Source organism: Bactrocera oleae, chromosome 6, assembly GCF_042242935.1.
Source record: "Bactrocera oleae isolate idBacOlea1 chromosome 6, idBacOlea1, whole genome shotgun sequence".
NCBI classification, from domain to species: domain Eukaryota; kingdom Metazoa; phylum Arthropoda; class Insecta; order Diptera; family Tephritidae; genus Bactrocera; species Bactrocera oleae.
The window spans coordinates 48,870,260-48,892,479 of NC_091540.1; the positions used below are offsets into that span (position 1 = coordinate 48,870,260).

The 22,220-nt window shown below is 31.8% G+C and overlaps 1 protein-coding gene across 7 annotated transcripts in view; it reads right to left on the minus strand.

The window, feature by feature from the left end:
- Positions 1-287: 287 nt before the first annotated feature.
- The window catches only part of cu (NADP/NADPH phosphatase nocturnin), a 29,208-nt gene continuing 7,275 nt past the window's right edge, over positions 288-22,220 (minus strand). For 3 of the 7 annotated variants that reach the window (XM_014238842.3, XM_014238843.3, XM_036362863.2), the window contains exons 2-6: positions 2,630-2,853; positions 1,881-1,946; positions 1,574-1,695; positions 782-1,501; positions 288-711 (exon numbers count right to left, since the gene is read on the minus strand). In XM_014238842.3, coding sequence (XP_014094317.1) covers positions 589-711; positions 782-1,501; positions 1,574-1,695; positions 1,881-1,946; positions 2,630-2,853 — 1,255 coding nt within the window. In that variant the 3' untranslated portion in view covers positions 288-588. Of the gene's footprint in view, positions 712-781; positions 1,502-1,573; positions 1,696-1,880; positions 1,947-2,629; positions 2,854-3,765; positions 3,844-5,499; positions 6,014-9,758; positions 9,879-15,581; positions 17,449-22,220 lie in introns of those variants that run through there. The other 4 variants (XM_070111008.1, XM_014238839.3, XM_070111009.1 and 1 more) reach the window with 4 other exon arrangements.

The following is a 22,220-nucleotide window of genomic DNA, read 5'->3' on the forward strand; positions in this document are numbered from 1 at the left end:
TGTAAGATTCTGTTATGGGTATTGGAATGAAATTGTGAGACATAAATAAATATTGAATGATATTGAAAAGGAAAGTTAGAATAAGGTATCGATAATTTGCATCTGATTCCAATCTGTAAGATAATGATCGTTTTATTGTTACATACTTTAGGTTTACCTGTCGCTATTATCATAATTTGTACATTTGGTCACACATACCATACTTACGATCACGTGCATATTCGGGTATACTATTATACTTACATATATGTATATCATCAGGCTTTTCCTTAATGAAAACACAGCGCTTATTTGTTCCACATACATATCCATTTACATATATTATATATCTATTTAGTTTAGATTGATTGCTGTCAATATTACAAAAAAAGTATCAGTTTGCATTCTACTCGGTTTGTTGGTATGTTAATGAAACTACGTGTGTCTAATGTACTATATATATCTAAGAACTAATATCACAATTATTAAATTGATTTCGTGAATGCCAATGAAGTGAAAGTTGTGCGGCTCCAGCAAAACTGAAGCATCTTATTAATGGTAAGTTTCCTTATGTTTTTTGTAAAGCCACATAACAAGCTTCAAACATATTTATTGCTTATCTAACAATTCGAAGTCGCACACCAATGAGAAGTGATCCGATGGATACTGGAAGCTCGGTGTGCGATTTTTGCCAACTTCATCGTCTCGAGGAAACTCCAAGCAATTGCGAACCTATCAAAGAAAAAAAAAATCAATCAATATAAATATATATTTTGACAGTTGAGTTAAAGTAGATGCACACCTTAAACTGCTCAGGTGTGTAGAACACATAATCGATTGTGTGACATTCTTCGCCATCTTCACGTATTTTCCATGTGGTATAGGGCGGTTCACATTGTATTGATTTGATCACTTTATCATCGCACAATTGCACGTGCTCGGCATTCACTTCTTCCTCCTCCGCTGACTGCGTCTGACCATCATCACTTGAGTATGGTTTGGCTTTGTGCTCGTTAGCGTTGTCATTATTACATTCATCGCGTTCGACTTTGATGTCTGCATAGGCACTGGCCAACTGCAATTGCTTGCCGCTTAGGACTGTCGCATACACAGGCTCTGTGGGTTCAGCATTAAAGTCGCCACAAATCAAAACGGGTATTTCACCGCAGAATTGTTTCACGAAATGCAATAGATCGCGTCCTTGCTCATTGCGTAGTTTCGCAAGCAAGGAACCGTGACGTGCTTTGAGATGAGTTGTGCATACGCAGAACTCTTTACCGGTACTTTTTACGACGAGATTGACGACAATCGCCACTTGATTGCTTTGTACGCGCCACACCTCCAAAATGCGTGTGTCGAAGTTCTTTAATTCAAATTTGTCGCGTCTAAAGAAAATGGCGCAACCATCGGGACCGTTATTCTCCTCAATGTACAAACATGGCGAATCGGGTTTCGGAAAGAATATACCTTCATAATTTTGTGTGCCCAAAATTGTTTGCAGAAATTTAAAGTGATCCACTTCCTGTTGCACAACAAAATAATTTATGAAAATGTTCAGCAAATAATTTGAAAAAAAAAATTTATTAAACATTACCTGTAAACAAATAATATCTGGATTGTATTGTAGTATCTCTTGTACGATCAGAAATTTGCGATTCTCCCATGTCAGAGCTTCCTCTGGGCAGCGCACGAAACCGTCATTATTCTGTCCCAACGCTACAAATAGCAAACAAAACAACAAAAAAACAAAGAGCAAAAAATACAAAAATAAGAAAATAAATATTTTAAAATTCAAAAATGTTAAAAAATGCATGCGAATGAATATCTGTGCCTCATGAATTCTTTATGGTCTCACTCGGCTGGCAGACAAAGACAATTTGAATATCCTGTTTAGAACTTACTTTGTGATAAAATATTCCACTGCAAAACGCGTATATGATTGGGTAACGTCGAGGCCACGTTATAATCTGAAAGCGTATAAAAACAAAATGTTCAATATCATCACTAAATTCATAATCAAGAACATATAGTGGACAGTCTCGTAATCGACAGTGTTTGTAAAATGAAATGTGGCATATTCTATATAGGGTTTTAAATGGTTATAGAATGTTATGTAATATTTACACACATTATACCAGCATAAAAAGCTTTGAGGAAAATTCCTATTACATCTATATCTGTAAAGTATCTTAAACGAATTATCGAAAGAGCAATCACGAATAAGCTTTAGAATCGTTAGACTTTGGCGGCGATTAAGTAGCCCTCAAAGTTATCGCTCGAGAACAAAAGAGACTCACTCTCCCTTATCTTGACATTAAAAACAAAACATGAGCAGACTTAACTCGTCTAGTAAGTTCATATGAACAATGTACTAGATCTTAATTTCGATATTTGTTCAATATTTACGTATTATTTGGAATAAGAATCCACTGCTTACAATGTCAAATGTTATATCTTTGGAATGGAATGGAAAGTGAACTAACTCTGAAGGGAGGACTGTTACAAGTTGAAGAATGGCTTTAATGTACATATATCGTTTTCCAAGTAACATTTTTCGAGTAAACTATCTAATGATGAATTTATATTTATCCTACGAATTTTCATGTTTCTCAACTCTCTTCTTAAATAAATGGTTTCAACATCAACTCACCTTTGGCCCCTGTATTTAACTTTAATGAGCGCATTCCATCAGTTACGTCACTAGTTAAAGATGGCTTGATGAAGTAGCGGGAAAGCAATTGTGGCTGATGTATACCCCTCAAATGTTTGACGTGTTTCAACAGTTCGGTGGTATTCAGACCTTTCGGTATCTCTAGGCTGTCATCCTGCGAGTCGACATTGTTGATTTTCGGTGCTGAGTTGAATGAGCCCATCCTAGAATAGTATGAAAACAGAAAAATACAAATTAATTTGGTTAAAATAGTTTACAAAAAGTACTCTGTGGTTTTAAATCGTTTATAAGTTAGTTTAAAAAAGGACACATTAAATATGAGAATAAGATCACAGGAAAATGTGTTTTGTTTATAGCTTTCAGATCAAATAATATTGAAAAGCGTACGCTATGGATGTCAATATTGTATCTTATTCCGTGTGAATACAAATTAAGATCCAAAAATACTCTACGAAGAATAATAACTCCATTTAGTGAATACTTGTGCCTTTTTGTTAATAGTTTATGAAAATATTTCTTATTTTACTTAAGACTTTATAAATACTAAGTAGGGATGATGAAAAAGGCCGATTTCAATGAGCAAAGAGGATTTCAATAAACTCCATTGCATTTCTAACATCACAGCTTCACTCCTAAAATATACTTCAAACGATGGAAATTGTATAAACGTTCTATTACATTGAATGATCGGTCGTTGAAAATACTTGAATTGACTAGTCTGATGCTAATAATTAATAATATTCTCAAAGAGGGTTATATAAAGTATTAAAAGAACAAATCGTAATTCAAAACTATATATGAAAATGTGATTGAATCTAAATTAAACGAACGTAAGTTAACCAACAAATGAGTGATTCTTTTTCGGTATGAAAACATCACACCATTTAATTAATTAATTAATTAGAATATTATTTCAAAGTTTACTTTTTTTATTGTGTGATCCGATTTTATTCTCATCTGATTTCTGACTAAACTCATGAATCTGCAAAGTAATCTTTAGAAGTACTCGTATTGCGGTTATAATTTGGTGTGAACGAAATTAAAACATGCATAAACTGAATTCATTCACAAAAACGTATATAAATATGTGCATACATATATATGTTTGTACTCACAATGCCTTGCGTAAATATAAAGTTGCCATAAATAAACTATGGTTATGCCTTACGCACATGATAACCAACGCTTTTCTTCTAAAGAAAGTATATAAGTATTACTAATCAAGTTTTATTTTTAAGAATCAAGTACCAATTTAAATGAAAGTGAATTTTGCTGGTGAATGCTAAATATAAATGATAAATTAAATGATGATAACCAAGACTGAAAAAGAATGAAAGTTTGCAATATAAATACTTTGTTATTTGTGGATTACCGTTAGACATACTTATATATTTGTAAATGTTAATGTATTCTTAGTTTATAAGATTATGCAATCAGGAAAACCTTGTTGAATAGTTAAGAAATTTTTAAGTCAGTAGTAGATGATATTTTTTCTTCTTTAGTATTATTTTATTATTTGTTAATGTTAATAACAATTTTTGTAAGTACGAAATTTTTTTATTTAAAACAAACTTGGATAATCTTACTTTAAAGGAATCATATAACTTATTAGATTTAATTTATTGTGATGACTGACTTCCATTATTGAAAATGAATGAAAATTAAAAACGAAATGGAAAAATTGAAAATAATACAAAAATCGTCAAAATAAAATAAATTCATATACGTTCATATAAATAAATTTATTAAATGTAAAGGTGCGTCCCTGTTCTTTTTGCAACAGCAAATGCAAAATAATCGGTGATTTAGCATCCTCAAAATTATTGAAAAAATGTCGTAAGTACTTTACATTAAGGCAATCGATTTTAAGCCATCTAACTCTCCATAAGTCATTAAATAAAATTAAACGTAATTTAACATAATACAATACTTGTATATCGCCTTTTGATAGCGGATAACTTCCACAAAACCAATAAAATGGTACGCAGAATACACGGTTTTAATTTACTAATTTTTATTCAAAGCTTCGATAAAAAAAAATCTAAAAATGCATTATTGGAATATTTTAAATACATTTTTTTCAACAAATGCATGGATGATAATGTTCATCCAAGCAACACACCTATTATTCTTAAGGCGTCGTAAGGATGATCAAAAACGGAATTATTATTTTAACTTTTCACACTTCATTTCAAATTTTTTTAAAACTTTTGTTTAAATATACTATTTTTTTGTACTTTTTTTCAATTAAAATGACATTGAGGCTTCTAATATACATATATGTAAATATTAAATATCGATTATATATTGATATTGCCTGATACAGTTACTATATATCTAAATTACTAAAAAATGGTGGACAAATTTAAGTCCTTCAGATAAAAATATATGTATGTACATACATATTTTGTATTAGAAAATGTATAATATATATAGTTTATAGCTTTTTTTCTGTAATTCCACGCAATAATTTGCCGGCTTCGAATGGTTTTCTCATCTGCTTAGGCTACAAATTGTCTAATGGCAAAAAAGAAGAGAAGCTAGGCGTATGAGTAATACATGAATGTACAATGTCTGCAAACCTGATTTCGTATACAAACAAACTACTTGGCAGCTCAACAAAGTGGCGTCAATGAGTTGGGAAAAACCCAACCACAATTGAATGCAGGTTTACAAACAATAAAAACAAAGTTAAAATAAAAATGTAATCAAATAAAAGGCTTTTATGTTTGCCAATGTTTACGACGTTTAATTGAAAATTATGTGAAATAAATAATACAATTATTTATAAATAATACAATTTATTATAATTTACTTAATAATTTGCTTATTTTGCATTTTAAAATTACCTAGTCAACATCACTTTTTGCAAATACGACTTCCGATCATTTTTGCAGGGCATTTTATTGGCGCGTTTTATATGCATAGCTTCCTCCATTTTCACAAATAGATTGAAAACACGTTCCTTAATTGTTCGAAATGCACTTTTACTTTCAATAAGCCGCACAATAAATATTACGTTATACTTCAGAAGTTCGCGATTTATTCAAAAAAATACTTTGCTTTTGTGCTTTTCAGCTAAATTGAACCAAGTTCTTAATGAAAATTCAGTGCTTTACTCGTAGTAAGTTAGTTGTTTGTGTTATTGAAATATGTTCTTAGTCATTTAATCAAACCGTTCTTGAAAGCCGCTTAGATGAAACTGACTCGAATCAAAATGTGACTTATTAGAAACTGGTATTTCAATAAGAATTTAACTGCTATTTTGTTGGGTTCGAAATCGTTTCGATTTTGATTCTCACGTGTGCCAAACAACAATGAGAACACGGTTGACATCTTGTTTCGAGTTTGCTTCAGCGTCAAGCTGGACAGAGCGAATGGAGCGCTGCTCTTTCGTTTTCTTTTTTTTCATTTTTATTTTGATGTTCTTTTAATGTTTTGTTTTTTTGCTGTTCTTTTTTGTTATTTTTATTGTTTTATTTTTTGTACTCCTTTTTTGTCGCTGTATTTCCATTTTCTTTGCATTGTTTTCATAACTTAGGGTGAGTGGTTGTACAGATAAATGGATTTATATATAAATGTAGTACTCCAAACAAGCATATGCATGTATGTACCTATAGCTGTAGGATACGTTTGTATCTTTTGTAAACGCACATATTGTATTTCATATTCTCTGGACAATCGCTGGGTCAGCCGCCGGACAGCGACGCTGAGTACTGGACCACATCTAACTCGTTTAGTTAAGTATGTATTTGCATAGATGTATACATACACATAAGTACAGTATTGGGTAAAAAAATAGCTGACTGAAAACATACCGCTTTTTTATTACATATTTTTTACTTCTTAAAATTATGAACTGGTCAATAAGAATAGAATGTATTAGTTTTAATATAAATAAGGCTTAAACATCGGCCACACTGAAGCTGTATTACTCTTCACAAGCGCATTTCTTATAGCATAAAAGGATATAAAGAAATCTTTATCCTGATTTTGATAAGTCAGTTTATACGCTATAGTAGTCGAATCTGAACAATATGTTCGGATATTGTAGCGTTGTCCTGGAATTCATGCCGCATTTAGTGAAGATAATATTTCAAATAAACAAGTTTTCAATACAAGGTCTTGATTTTAATCGATTAGTTTGTATGGCAGCTATATTCTCTAGTGGTCCAAAATCAGCAATTCCGACAAATGAAGACGTGTGCAAAAGTCGAGACAGCTTGTTACGCTGATTATTTATACATGCATATATTATATATACAAACTTCGTGTAAGCTTAATACAAGTATATCCTGTTTAGGTTGTAAATATAAAAAATTTAATCAATAAAATTATATTAACATTTAGATTTCAGAATTACTTTTAATTTATCCTTTTGAAGACCTAAGAAGAATCTGAATTTAATTTTTCCCTAAATTTAGATCAGTATTCCTCTACAAAATATACATTTCTGTATGTATATACATATTCCGACATATCTACTGTTGCTAAGTTGCTTTTATATTTTTTGTATTTAAATATTATATATATTTTTTTTATTTGAAGAAAATTTTGTATTAATTAATTTACTTTGATTATTGCTCCATAAATTTATTTTAAAAATTTAATCATAATCTTCCTTATTTATCTAACGAAAGACAGAAAATTCACATTATCAGTTATTAGCAATAAAATTAGGAAATCTTTTTTCGAAACCTTGTAAAATCAGTTCTGAATAAAATAAATTAATTAAACTTATTATTAAATATTTTAGTGTAATTATTGACAATTGGAATATTTAAGCTTTAAAGATAAAGTAAGTGAAATAACTACTTATTCAGTTAGCTATCGTTTACTGAAAAAAATAATTCCAATTAATTTTTTCACCACTGTACATATATTTTTATACACATTAACACATATACACATTATGATCCATGTCGGCGATAATTTTGAACTCAATTACATGCATATATGACTTCTCTACACCTCTCAGACTCCCTGACTCCCTGCAACCCAATCCGACTACACGTATAGGTAAATCACCCACCACTGTTTGCGCTCGCTGAGCGCGTGGCTCTTTTTTCACAACGGCCGATACTGTTACAAGCCAAATACCGATGTATATGTAAGCAAATATATACATACATACAACTGGCATATATGCAAATATATTTGTTAAATTGTATTCTTCGAATTCGCACCCACTCAGAGTTATTGCAGTCACATGGTTGTTTTTGTTGTATTCGTTTATTTGTTTGCTTCTGTTCTGATGGTGTACGTCGTCGTCGCATTGGCTCTTTCGTTATAAATATTTACAGTATTGTTTATTTTCATTTTATCTCTAGGTAATAACAGCAAATACAACAATATATCATACATATATATTTATATTTATAAGATGCGGCGCGCCAAAATTTTACTCATGAATTTAAACAAAGTCAATAAAGTCATAGTAATCTGCATGGCATTTACATACATACATATGTATGTCGGATGTGCATATATGTGTGTAGCTATTTATGTATGTATGAAGCTTAGCGCAGTCTAGCGAAATATGGTACTCGGGATAAATTCAATTTTTAGTTGATTACGCTTTGGCGTCGTTCTTGTGAAGATTTTGGTGTACCTACATACATATGTACATTGTTTGTATGTATGTAACATGCCTGAATACATTATTTCAAAGCCAAAGAGTTTTTGTTGAAAAATGCTAAACCTTTCTTATCAGCCGAATATTATCAGCATTTAAACATTTTCTACTTCTGTTCAATGTTTTTTGTTGTTTTGTGTGATCGTAAGTATTGGAGGTCGGAGGTAGAACCTTTTCACAAACAATGTTGCATTCAAATTACTATTTCAATTTATTTTGCATTTGTATTTGCGGATGTTTCAACATAGGTATGTAATAGATTTCTTCGGCAGATTTTTTATTATGGGAATCATTATTTTAACTCTAATTATTTGGAAACAAATGCCATTGTCTTTTGAACTTATAATATGTAAAAATTGAATAGCTATGACATTTACGAACTGACATATTTCAGTACTATTCTATCCATGAACGGCTTTACAACGAAAGAACCCGAACGAAATAGTGACGTGATATATTATTTTCGTTCAAATAGGTAGGAATCTTTGATGAGAGATAAGGTTCATCTTACATTGTCTGGTGGCTACCAAAACAATTTTTGATAATAATTTACATTTTTTCAGCCACTCTGAAATGTAAATTTTTTCACAAAATCGCATTTTTTTGAGAAACCGCCATTTTGTCAAAAATGCAAATTTGACCAGTCCTTCGATCATTACCTGAACTCATTTATAGTAATAATAAATTCTTTTTAGTTTTTGGATTTTTAATAATTTTAAATCTTCCTCACCGTCAAACAAATTTTTTCGAGTGTAACTCCTGGAGATTGATTTTTCCAAATGAATTACTGATTTTTAAAGCACATTAAGTTCTTTAAATGTACATTATTATTATTTGTTTATTCAATAAAATTTTTCTTTAAGCTCCTAGACGGTTGTGAGACCACCTGATTGTAAGCGTACTATGTATGTACAAGTATATATACTTCTAGATGATTTTGTCATTAGGCATCATCTTTTCAAAAAAAATTGGATAGCAGTATAGCAGCTGGAAGTGGTGTGAACGCCAATTACTCATATATTTGTATTATGAAAACTATTTTATAAAATTATTTTTGTACCAAAAATAACTGCAATTTCCAAAAAACAACTGAAAATTCCCAAAAAGGAATATAAATACAATACATACATATAAAATATTATATGAATAAAAAATTCACAAATCCGATTTATATTTATTGTCACTATTTGCAGCCCTATACCGATTTTATCAACATTGAAACCTATTACAAATGGGACTGTTTCGTAAAAAATACCCGGTACCAAGTTCGGTTGCATATGAGACAGATAAAATATATACAAATACATTTCTCTTGCATTAATTTAACACGAGGAATGTCACTTTCATCAAAAATATTTGTCTTTGGTTGAAACACATAAAGATTTTCATTTAATGTATTTTTCAATGTTTATTCTATATGAGCATGAATTACACAAAGGATGACTCAGAAATAATTGATCCAGTTAGCCTTACCTTGGTATGGGCACTGCAACTCGGCGACGCGTGAATGTGCGCAGCGTCACAATGAGACGCGATGACTTAAGCAAAAACTCCATATTGCAGTTAATTTGTTTGTAATATAAATACTTGTATGTGTGTGCTTATATGAATACTTTTAGCCACAAATTAATTGCGTCAATTCAAACAAACTAATTACCGCCGCTAATTTTTTGGACTTAATATATAAATAAATATATATATTTTTTATCCAAAAACATAAATCAACATCATTTTATTGAAAGCTGTATTAATTTGGCAACAGTGGTTATCAGTTAAATGTATGCCACGAAATATTTTCAATCAATTAATAACACACGCTGACACAATAACTGCTTTAGATACTATAGTGATTATTTGATAATTAAAAAGTACTTGTGCGACGTGCTATAGACATTGATAGTATCATAATATCAAAAAGTTTCAGTTTTAGCAAATGATCCTAGAAAAAGAGAAGAATTGAAAATATAGAAATAATTAATTAATAATATTACAGACATTCGTGAAAATATATTACAACTTTACGACTGCAGTGGTTTGTTAGCGTGTTGAACTTTTGAACTTGCACTGACAACATTTGAGTTAAATAGTTGCATGGAACAGATAAGCACGCCATATGTTTCGCTTCATATGTTCATAGGGTTGTGCGAATGACTTTTAGGCGCGTGCAATTGCCACATACATATTTACATCCGCTCATAAATGCATACGCAAATCAGTGAAAAATTAAACGCCATTTAGTGATAACATTGTAGGACTAATTAGCCCTTTGTACATTCAGAATGCATGTATCTATACATATATATAAACATATGTATGTATGTTTGCTTTCATTTGTTGTAAGCGTATACCTAATATTCATGTCAATCACTTTTTAAATCAGATTTACAATTGCTTACTCAGTATTATTATTTACTGCTAATGCAGCAATGACTAATGAATAGAAATTAAGAACGATTCACATTAATATATTAAAGGCTCTCAATCACGTACGGACAGATTACACAAACTTCGAAAACATAAAAGTCGTACATAAGTACATAAAAACTAATTATCGATACCTAAATATCAAATATATGAACAATTAATAACAGAAAACATGTATAGTAAGTTCAGCCTTTTATAGAAGCAATCAAAATACAGCATTAAGATTCTCAGACTAATTAATACATAGAATTAATATCAATGGAACTCTCTGTCTTATTTAACTATCATTCTTCAATTCAATTCATTTATGTTTCTTAAAAGAATTCTATTTTGCCATTTGATGGAACAAGGAACTACAGGACGTATGAGTAACATACACTTTTTGATATTGAATAAGCGAGTAATTTTGGAAAACTAAATTTAAATAGTTTGTTTTCTAGATTTACTACATAACGATTTAATACTTTAGTTATCATGAAATGTATTTCTAAGCAATTAAACCAAGTGAATACTTCATTAAAATAAATGCCACCAGGTCGTATGAGCAACATTTTTCATTCCAAGAGTCGTTTTATTTCGATACATTGGCTTGAAAACCTATTTTTTAATGTTTCTCAATGGTCAATTTATATCTGTGAACCACAGTTAAAACACTGAATGACACAAAAAAACTTGTTTCTAAACCGTAGAATGCATTCACTAAGAAAAAACGTTAACATCGTCGGCATCGAAGCTCCTTCACAGGTGTATTTCTTATAGCTACTACAATAAAATAAATCTAAAAATTTATTCGACCAATGGTTTTTGATATAAACAAAACTTTCAAGTCGAATTGAAATTAATATAAGCAAAAAAGACTTTTATCTTGATTTTGAACGGTCAGTTGGTTATGTTATAGTGGGCCGATCATTTTTATGCCAAATTTTGTAAAGATTTCTTCTCAAATAAAAAAGTTTTCCATACAAAGGCTTGATTTTGATAGCTCAGTTTGTATATCAGATCTATCCTACTGTGGAGTCAAATATCGGCAATGCCGACAAACGAGCAGCTGCTTGCGAAGAAAAGGATGTGTGCAAAGTTTTAGATCCATATCTCAAAAGCTCAGAGATTAGTTCGCGTATATACAGACAGACGGAGAGACTGACAGACATGGCTAAATCGACTTAGCTCGCTACGCAAATCATTTATATATTTACATACTTCATAGGGTCTCCGACGTTTCTATCTGTGTGTTACAAACTTCGTGGCAAACTTATAAACCCTGCTCAGAATATTGAATTAAGTGCTTTAAAGGTGACTGAATTCAAATGTTTGGTATATTTTTAGATTTACATTGGTTTGCAAACTTTGGTAGCCAATTATTCTGAATTTTATTTTATTCTGGTCATCTTTCCAAGTGGTTACTATAATATTTTTATTCAATATTTGAAAAAAATCTAAGGATCTAGCAAAGTAATATTTTAACTTTTCATGAATTCAATAAAACTAAGTTTGGAATCATAAACGACAAACCATAAAAAGTTTATTCCTAAATATTTATTATATCATATTGTGCAATGCTTTGACCATACTTACTTTTTTACAAAGGATACAACTTTTTAATTTACGTGTAATTGGATTTGTAAAACTCTATACGTGCTGAGCGTACTGTTTACTTCCTTTGGAATGCAACCCAGATCCAAACAACAATAAAATGGTAATGATACACCAAAACTGCAACAAATCACCTAATAATGGCAATGCCATATTAGGCAGCATAAAATACATACAATTTTATAAGGGGCCTAGGAGAAATTTTGAAAATATTTATTTATATTTTTTTCATATTTCTATAGTCTATACCTAAACAAATACCATACTAAAATTTCAAATATCTCTAATATTTTTTAAGTTAAAGCATTTAAAAATGTAGCCGCTCCGTTCAATCAGCTCACTCAGTTTGTCTTTAAATGCGTTTTTCTCAAAAAGCAATACCATTTTGTCAATTTTATTTTCCACTGTAGGCCATTGCACTGCCAATATCTTCCAGAGAATTTCATATTTATCTTTTATCCGCGGAAAAGGACGGAATCACTACAGCAGTAGAGAACCTTTTCGTCAGCGCAGGTTATATGTAACTCGAGAATTATTTACCGTTTATTTTTAAAATACTATGTTTACATACACGCTTGAAATTTTAAAATAATATATAACATGTCTTTTAATTCCCAAAAATTTAATTTTTTAAGTTATCACCTTAGGTTTCCCCCTTAAGCCATAGCGCTACACTGTTTTGCGAAAAATAATGAAAAAACACTTGGCAAAAAGAAAGTCAATACTGCTTTTATCTACTTATATTACTGTCAGTAGCATTATCACCGTACATACAAGTATAATAAAATATGATTGATAATGCTACCTTAATATCTAAATAAAGTATATATTACATATACGAGTATATTTATGCAGATAGTTGTCAAAAGACAACCTTGCGGTAATTAACCCATTATATCTAGTCATAACACTATGATAGGTGTGCAATCGCTTTGATATATGATCAATCTAAAATATTTGATGCGAATACGAACGTGTATCTTAAAGTACTTGTCGCATATGTGTATGTACACATACATACTATGTATACACGAGTATGTGCATACAGAAATATTTGTTTTATAAACAGAACGAGAGTGAGATATATGAGTACACATATATGGCCACTATGAGTGAACTGCGAAATGTTGTAGAAGTTTATAATTTCTGTTAGTCGACCTTGAACTTGAGGCTTAATCTTTTTGTATAATTAATTTATATTTGCACACACAAATATAGTGCGTTAAAGTTTATCTTACGGATATTTATTCAAGCATTTTAAAACGATTGTTGCTCTTATTACTGAAGTAGGAGCACTTTTGAGCGCTTAATAAGCCAATTATTTGATATTTTGTGGAATGTTGTTGTTGTGTATGTACCAAATAGATTTTTTGTTATTGAAATATCACTGCATACAAGTGACCTTTATAACATATTATTGCTTGTGTTCAACATTAGTATATTCATTAATATAAATAAATCATACGCTATCGCAATGTTTGAGAAATACATATATATGTATGTACATATAATTCATACATTTTTTTGCAATATATACATATTGTACCTTTAATAAATTAAGGTCAGTAGACTTGATCTAATGAATTATTCGCTGAGTAACAAAATCAAAACTATGCTGAGGTAGGTCTCTGACCTAAAACAACACACTTTTAAATATTGACGCAATAGAATACTATTCGCAATTTAGACTTATCGAATAATAATAGTATTTATATATGAAAAGGCTGGCCTTACTAAGGACAATGATTTTATTTATTTATCTCTGTTCCGGAAAAAATAACATATACATAAAGTAGTAGTTATTACGAAGGCTAGCGAGTAAAAATCATCTGATCTGATTCTCACTAAAGAGTTACAAAAACAAGACAAGATTTATGTCAAGTTAAGTGAAAAATACACAACCATATTAAACATTAAATTTCGCACCCGTTCTTTTCTCCTTAAGAAGCTACTCATTTGTGGGAACTACCGATATCGGACAATATACCTGTAGAAAATAGCTGACGTACAAAGTGATCGGATAAAATAAAGTTCTTTTATGGAATTTTTTTTTTTATTTAATAAAATAAGAAAGGCAATACGCAATATCTGAACATATTGTTCAGATCGGACCACTATAGCATATAGCTACCATTCAAACTGACTGATTAAAAGCTAATATTGAAAATATATCATGAAAGAGAAATTTTCCTTAATAAGTAACTTTTTATCGACTTGAAAGTCATTTATATTAAGCAAATACGATAGAAAGAATTGGCAAAACGTTTTCCTTGAATGCAAACGGTTAGTCGGTTGTGTTTGGCAACCTGTAATAGGCATTGTATAGATAGTTTCGGTGCAGCCGATGTTATAGTTTTTTTCTTGTTTTGAATTACTTTGTATTCAAAAGCTTAACAGCCAGTCCTGGTTAAATAGCCATCAGTTAAACAAATAGTTGGAACTATTTCAGATTTTCTTTTATTATGAATTTTTTTATTCTCTTAATTTTTGATTTTGAAATTCAAAAGTCACCTATACTGAATCTGATAGTAGTAGTGGTATCTTGGAGGAAAATGGTACCTATGAAATGGCTGTCGGTGTTATCAAAAAATAAACCAAAATGATATCTATGAAACAGTAATTTACAACTGTCATTCTAAATGGCTGAGAGAATGTGAAATCGTTATATCATCACACACACATCACATTCTTATGACTCTTGACTCTTGTGCTCAATTGTGTTATTTTCTCAAAAGGTTAATCTCTGAATTTTTTTACAAAGAAACTGTATTTGCATGTAATAAGTGTTACAATCAATAAAGTGTCTTATTATTTAAATGTTCAGAAATCCAGGAGCAAGAGAAATGTAAGTAGTAGAGAGTATTTAGCAATATTTAATTACCATAGAGGTATAATCTAACATTTCGAAAATATCCGCCACCCGAAAATGGTTCTACTCGTTAAGATTACTCAAATAGTGATAAAATATGTATATACATAAATTAATGTTATGTGAAGAAAAGAAACGTAAAATAGTAATATCTCCTCATTGATTGATCAGTAACGCCACAGCTCAAAAACAGCCATATACAATATTTCTTTACATTAATTACCCAACCAACGGAAACCGGGCAGCTATCAAAAGCTGAATGCCATATTTGTATGTAGATATATAGTATATCAACCGGAAAGCCGAAAAGCTGGCATTAACTACTATGTGTATGAATTGCCACTTATCGTAACGACGCCTAGTTTTTTAAATGGTTATGTGATAAGTTACTTAAATTACATGGCAATTACCTCACAAGATACAAAAGCAAGTCCCGCGGTGGCTCGTAATCGTTTACAATATTCTCCTGTTGTTGCTGTTGTTTTCTGGTAGCCACATTGTCTGCATCGACGAAACCAAAATCGTCGTCATTGTCACTGTCATAGTCACAGTCACAGTCACAGTCACTGCCATTTTCGGCGTCGTCATCGTCTTGGTCGCATTCATCGCCTTCGCTATACACATTTTTGACGCAGTCGCTACAACGTTCGGCGCTTGCATCGTGGTAGTTGTTGTCTTTATCGTTGTTGTTATCAATGCGGCTGTTCACATCGATCGAATGAATCGCGTTATTGTTATTGGATTGCGTTAATGCGTTATGTGTTGACGCAAAATTGGCTGGCGGCACACCTTTTTGTTGGATTTGTTGTTGTCGCTTTTGATGTTGCTCACCACGTCGTCGATGTCGGTGCTTTTTCGTTGGCGACATACAGCCGTCTTTGTTTGCCGCTGTGGCAGCTTTGGCAGCATTCGCATTTGCGTTTGTAATTTCCAGTTGTCGCGCCGCCAGCCGTTGTTTCATTTGCACCGTAGAGGTCATTGCTGAGGTCTTTGCCAATGCTTCCGCAATCGCGAATTTCTCACGGAAGTCCTTCAGCATGGCCATCTCATGTTGATCAACGACTGGGGCATTCGTAGCTTTGTCGTTTTGACAGTGAGTGCGACCACCATCGTAGCAATCGTCGTCTGGCTTGGTCGTCGTAGTTCCATCAGCCAGATCACGTGCTGGCTTACTTAAATTATTGATAAACTGAATGAATTTTTTCGAATGGTCTCCTGCCTTTTCTTTTTGTTCGTCCGCAAAACTGGAATCACTGTCTGTATCGTTCGAGCTGGCTGTTAAAATATCCGTGAGAAATTTTTTACGTTGAATGGCAATACATGAGGGCGGTCGCATACTATTCGTAGGTGTATCTGCTGTAGTGGCGGACGTGACTAGATTCGTAGGGAGAGTTATTGGTCTTCCTACAGCTGTCGCTACTCTATCCACTTCATCTACACCGCCCGCCTTTTGCTCATTCATTGAACTGGCACATACTGTATCCTCTGAGAAAGTGTGCTGGAGCTGTGGTCTTTGCTGTAGGCATGTGTCTTTCACATACTCAGCCAAAGCCTCTTGAGACTTCAAGGCCGCCGCAGATGGCGGCTCTAAGCCGGCCAGACTCAAACGCAGCCGACACTCATCAGTGCATAACCTACGACACATCTCATTGATGGCGGTGGCGCGTGCGCCCATATCGCCTGGCGCACTATCTGTACACGTCATACAGGGTGTATAGAAAACTGAATTGCCCACTATAGATATGGCGTGCTCATTGTCTGATGCATCATCGTCACCATTGCTGCTGCACTCTGAAACGAGTAAGTCGTATTCATTTTCAAGGTTGAGCTCATCACTCGAAGAGTGCGCGTCGTCATGTCTGTTGTCCTTTTCGGTGCCATGGTTGTCATTCGTATTAGATGAGTAAGAACTTGGTTCTAGTTGGAAAAATACTGGCGGTCGCTCTTCATCCGGTGTACGTCCATCACGCATGCAACTGTTACGCATAGAAGACATGGAAGGTGGCGGAAAGTGTAGGAGTAATGATGTTACAGGCATAGCTTTGCCCAGCGTGGGTGTGCGGCGATGACCATATCGTTTGGTCGTCTCAGCGCCGAAGGTATCCTGATGAGATTGCATGGTATGATCCAATTAAGAGATTACCTCTAGTTAAGAATGTGTGTTAGTATACAAAGTAGTAAAAGGAACTTGTTAAAAGTTCTCCATGCAATCGATAGGATTGATTTATTAGGAGTTGATTTGATTTACTCGTCTTAATTAACTAATATTTTGAATAATTGTATTTATTTATCTTATTCACTGGGTCTTCACATTATTTATGAATTTCCCTCTAATATCATTTATTTATTTTTATTTTTCAAATTCACAAAATCACTCAATACTGTTCATAAATTTATTTTATAGTTTAAAAAAATATCTCGTTGATCTTCACTTTTCCTTTAACCGTTTGAGTTATTCGTCAACTGCATGTCAGATAAGTTCAGCTTAATTTGGTTCCGCACAATTCAACTCGCGTGTGCACTTTACGTTTAGAACATTGAACTAGTAATCCGAGCAGCAAGCGGCATTTCTTATTTATATTCGCTAGATCGAGGCTAACAGCATTCACAACATCGGCTAGCAGGCTGGCTAACTGGCTAGCTGTTTGGCTCGGTGGGCTGCTAGTCATTGCACAGTGACTCAAAGCTGCCATTTGTGTGAATAAAGTTAAAATGTTAGAAAATTTGGACGTCTGAAGCTCTTTATCTCTAATAAATAACAGAATTGTGGTGTCAATTATCTCACCTGAAGCGGAAGAGACATACTCAGAAAATTGGTATTCTTTCAACTCTGATTTTAATCATCCGAAAGGTCAAATAATATTTGAAACTCACTTCGGTATGAAAATCCCTTTTAGGGATATATGTTTTCATATTAACATGAAGTATCAAAATAATTTATTCATTATATTTCCATCTCATTTTAAAAGTAATCAATATATAGGTGATATTGTTTATAAATATATTAGTCCATTAAATATGGCGTATTTAATATAAAACTTCATGCTTCAGTTTTGGATTTGTTGCCAACATGTTTACCTCTTATTTTGAATTTTAAATTCTTGCGAGTTAGTTCGAGGCTATTACCAAATCTCAGCCGAAATTAATTTTGACCGTAATCATTTTAGTCTCCAAATTATTGTGGGTTTTATATGAAGGTTTTCCACAGTAATCTTTTTAAGCTCCTTAAATTGCAAAATTATTCAATATTTTAATCCATTTAGTTAACAATTTTTTCGCTTTTAGCAAAAACGCTTATTCGTGTTCAAAGCCTATTTTGGACCACAGTGCAAGGCGACGTTACCATATAAACTTCGTCATTGTTGCAATTAATGCTGCCGTTGTTTTTGTTGTTATTAGCTGTTGTCCGATCGCACACATACTCTGTCAGCATACAGTTACCTACAGGTAAGTATTGCGTCGCTTTATGTCAGACTGTCAAAAAAACCAGCTGTTGGTAGTGTTTTTGTTGTGAGCTGATTAGTTTGCTAAAAGTGCTATTGAATTTCTTATTGTCATTGTTTTTGTTGGTCAACACTGTAGTTTCTTGCAATTTATCATTACTTCGTTTTGAATTGTGTTTTCAAATATTTAATTCAATTTGTTGTTTATTACTTTTTTGTGCTTGCAGCGTAATGTCAGTCAAAACAGTAAACAAAACACTGCAACTAAGGATGAGCAAACAATTTTCGGGTTCTCTCAAAGTGTAATGATGAGTAGTTGGTCATTAAGGATATCTAATATCTACGTGATTGTGGTAAAAAAAAACGTAATTGTATTCTTACCAAACACTTATGTATACAATTTATTTTATATTTTTAGCTTGTTTTGGCATTATAAAATATTTAAGAAAAATTGTCATTTAGATACTTATAAACAAAGCGTATCTAGAATTTTATTGTTTATACATAAGTTCCGTTATATATGTATATATTGCATAACAAAGATCAGATCAAGCCCTTCTTTTTCAATATTAAAATTGTGATAATATTTGTGTAAAGATTACAATATACACATACTTTTTGCAAATATATTAATTCCACACCAAGTGTTAAGTGTCTAAATGTTATTTGTTTGTGTATTTATGAATATGTCTACATGTATATTATATCATATATATCAAGCTTTAACCATAAATACAAAAAATTAACATCGGCTTTCGTCGAAACCCTATTAAGAAATCTTTAATCTAACCTTAAAACTCTACTCATTCCAAGCAGCTCTGAGTGTTCAAAGAATGATACAATAGCTGTATTCAATTGGAGAGTAACTAATCGAACAAACTATACAAGATGTTCAAATAAACAGGCAGCACTTGTGGTGCAACCCTGGGCTAGCATGTCCTCTGAAGCATACGAAATTGTGCTACGATTCTTTGTTGAAGGAGAACTTAACTTGAAACGCGTCAAAAAACGTTTTGATAACTCCTTTGTTATACTCTTGCAACATGTTGCTACAGAGTAAAATAATTTTGTTCAGCCAACGGTTGCTTGTATCACCTTAAAATAATCGAATTAGATAAAGGGAAAATGTTTTTTGGATAATAATATACCTTTGTATCGAAATAGGTTAAATCGCATATATATTGATATACGTAATATTAGAATTCCCTTAGCCCCCATGTACCTAATATAACGATTTTCGAACTTCCAGTTGACTTTATACCACATACTATGTATATCGGCAAATGTGCTAATTATTTTAATAAAATTGAGAAAGCGTGTTCTTCTAATAACAGTGTATCTTTATGCCTAGAATGGATAAAATCGGGCGGAAACTTGCCTTAGCCACCATATAATTGATATTCACGATTTTAAAACGTCCGGATGACTTTCCATACATACGTTTTTATTTATATTGTATATTTATAAACTTGCTTGAAAATAAGTTCTCAAGTATACCTGAGCAATGTCAAAAATTAATTCAATCAGTTATTCCATTTCTATATATAATTTTCGCTGACGGAAAGTAAAATATAGTATTAAAATTAAGTGTGTCTATGACCTTTAAGTAAGTGAATATGTTACCAATTTTGATTGTAATCCATTCAAAATATCTGTGTACCATATTTTTACACCACAAACAAATATGCGGAAATTCTCATAAGCCAACATATGGTTGAGAGCTTAAATGATTTATTAAGCGATATATTTCAAAAATATAGAGTGGTTCTCAATTTAATTCTTTATAAGTTTCTTCTCTACTTAAAGGTTCCCCTCCACATTCCATTTATTTGCATTCATTTTATTTTATTTTAGATATTTTTTTTTTGAATTTTTAACCCCAACTTAGCTTCGAAATAATTTAAGCTGCGCTCATAAATGGAATGAGTGAAAAAGAAAAAAGTACTTGAGCTCCTCGGATTAGCATTTATAATTTTGTGGTTTACCACTGAGTTGACAGCTATTGGTAGGCTATAAATAAGTTGAGATTACGTAGAGCTAACTGAAACACATGGGAGCATGCTCTGAACTATTTTCAAATATCGTCAAGCCTTAAGTTGAACATGGATCGTAAAATTGTTTCTTATCTCCAATTGTTTTCCAGTTTTGAAAATCAAAAACTTCATCCAGAAACGTGGTATGAGTTCATGAAGATGCTTCAGAAATTTTCTAAATTGTTAACATACTTCTCGAAAGGCATATGATCATATTGTACATTTTATCTAGTAATAACGCATGTTTACAGGGAACTTTTTAAAATCGATTTTTTCATCTTTCGATAGACTATACCTTTGAATACCAAACTGTAGCCGCTCAGTTCAATCAGCTCCATCAGTTTGTCTTTAAACGCGATTTTCTCAAGACAAATGATCCGACCACTATCATTTTTTTTACATGTTCTATATATAGTTCTCCATACAATTATCTACCAACAACAAAATTTTAATTTTAATTTTAGGTAATATTCAATTTTGTTGTTTTAGAGTGATATAAAATATTTTGCTCGTACATATTTTTCATCATTTTCAATATCTTAAAAAATAATCAAGAAATACTGTATTGTTGCAGATAAAGTTATTAAATTCTTATATATACATATGTATATGTATTTACATGAATAACAGACATTAATATACAGTAGGCGCTGCAAGCTAATAAGCCTTGACTATTTTTAAATTTTTCTCTCGTTTCTCTTACACTAAAATTGCTAATAAATCTCTTACATATCAAAAGCATAAGCACCTACATACATATTTTCTAAGCTGTCGTGATTGATTAATATGTAATAAACGACAGTTCAGTTGCATTTCAGCGATTGGCATTCTCAAAGCACTCAAGTACACTTTCACATGCTCGTAGATAAATTTTATTTATTTCCGGCAAACAATTACACTGGCCCACAAAACAAACACAAAACAAAATGTTTTAAGGCACGAGCGAAATGCAATTGAAATGCATATGACTACACATAATCTCTGATCAAATTATATGTATGTACGAATATATTGGTGTGTATAAATAAATATTATATTTACAAAAATGGATAATAAGGGTATTCACAAAGAACGCGTTAATTAAGTAAAGAAGCCAGAGCTCAGTAGCTTTTAGGTAGATCATATTTATGACTAGCTTTATTTATTTACAAATTTCTATTTATTTACAACATTCTAGATGTTATACCTTCTGAACATTGACTGAAAATATAAACTAAAAAATATACATAGAGAAATATTTCTTAACTTCGTATTCTCAATTCTTGATGTTATACATTTTCCTAAAGAAAACTAATGTATGTTTATGGTGTCCTTGAAGCTATTTAAAAACATCAAGTAAGGAAGGCTAGATTCCTATTGCAACTTGCCAGGATCAATGCCGGGGAAATGCATTCAGTTGTTGGCAGAACTTTATTTTAAAAATGTTGCGAAAGAATTCAACATACATTGTTCGACAAAATAATGAATGGATTACAATCAAATTTCATTTCATTCAATTACAATCTTATTAACTTGTATTATAGATCATAGACTTAGTTTTATAACTATATTTCACTTCCCATCAGCGAAAATT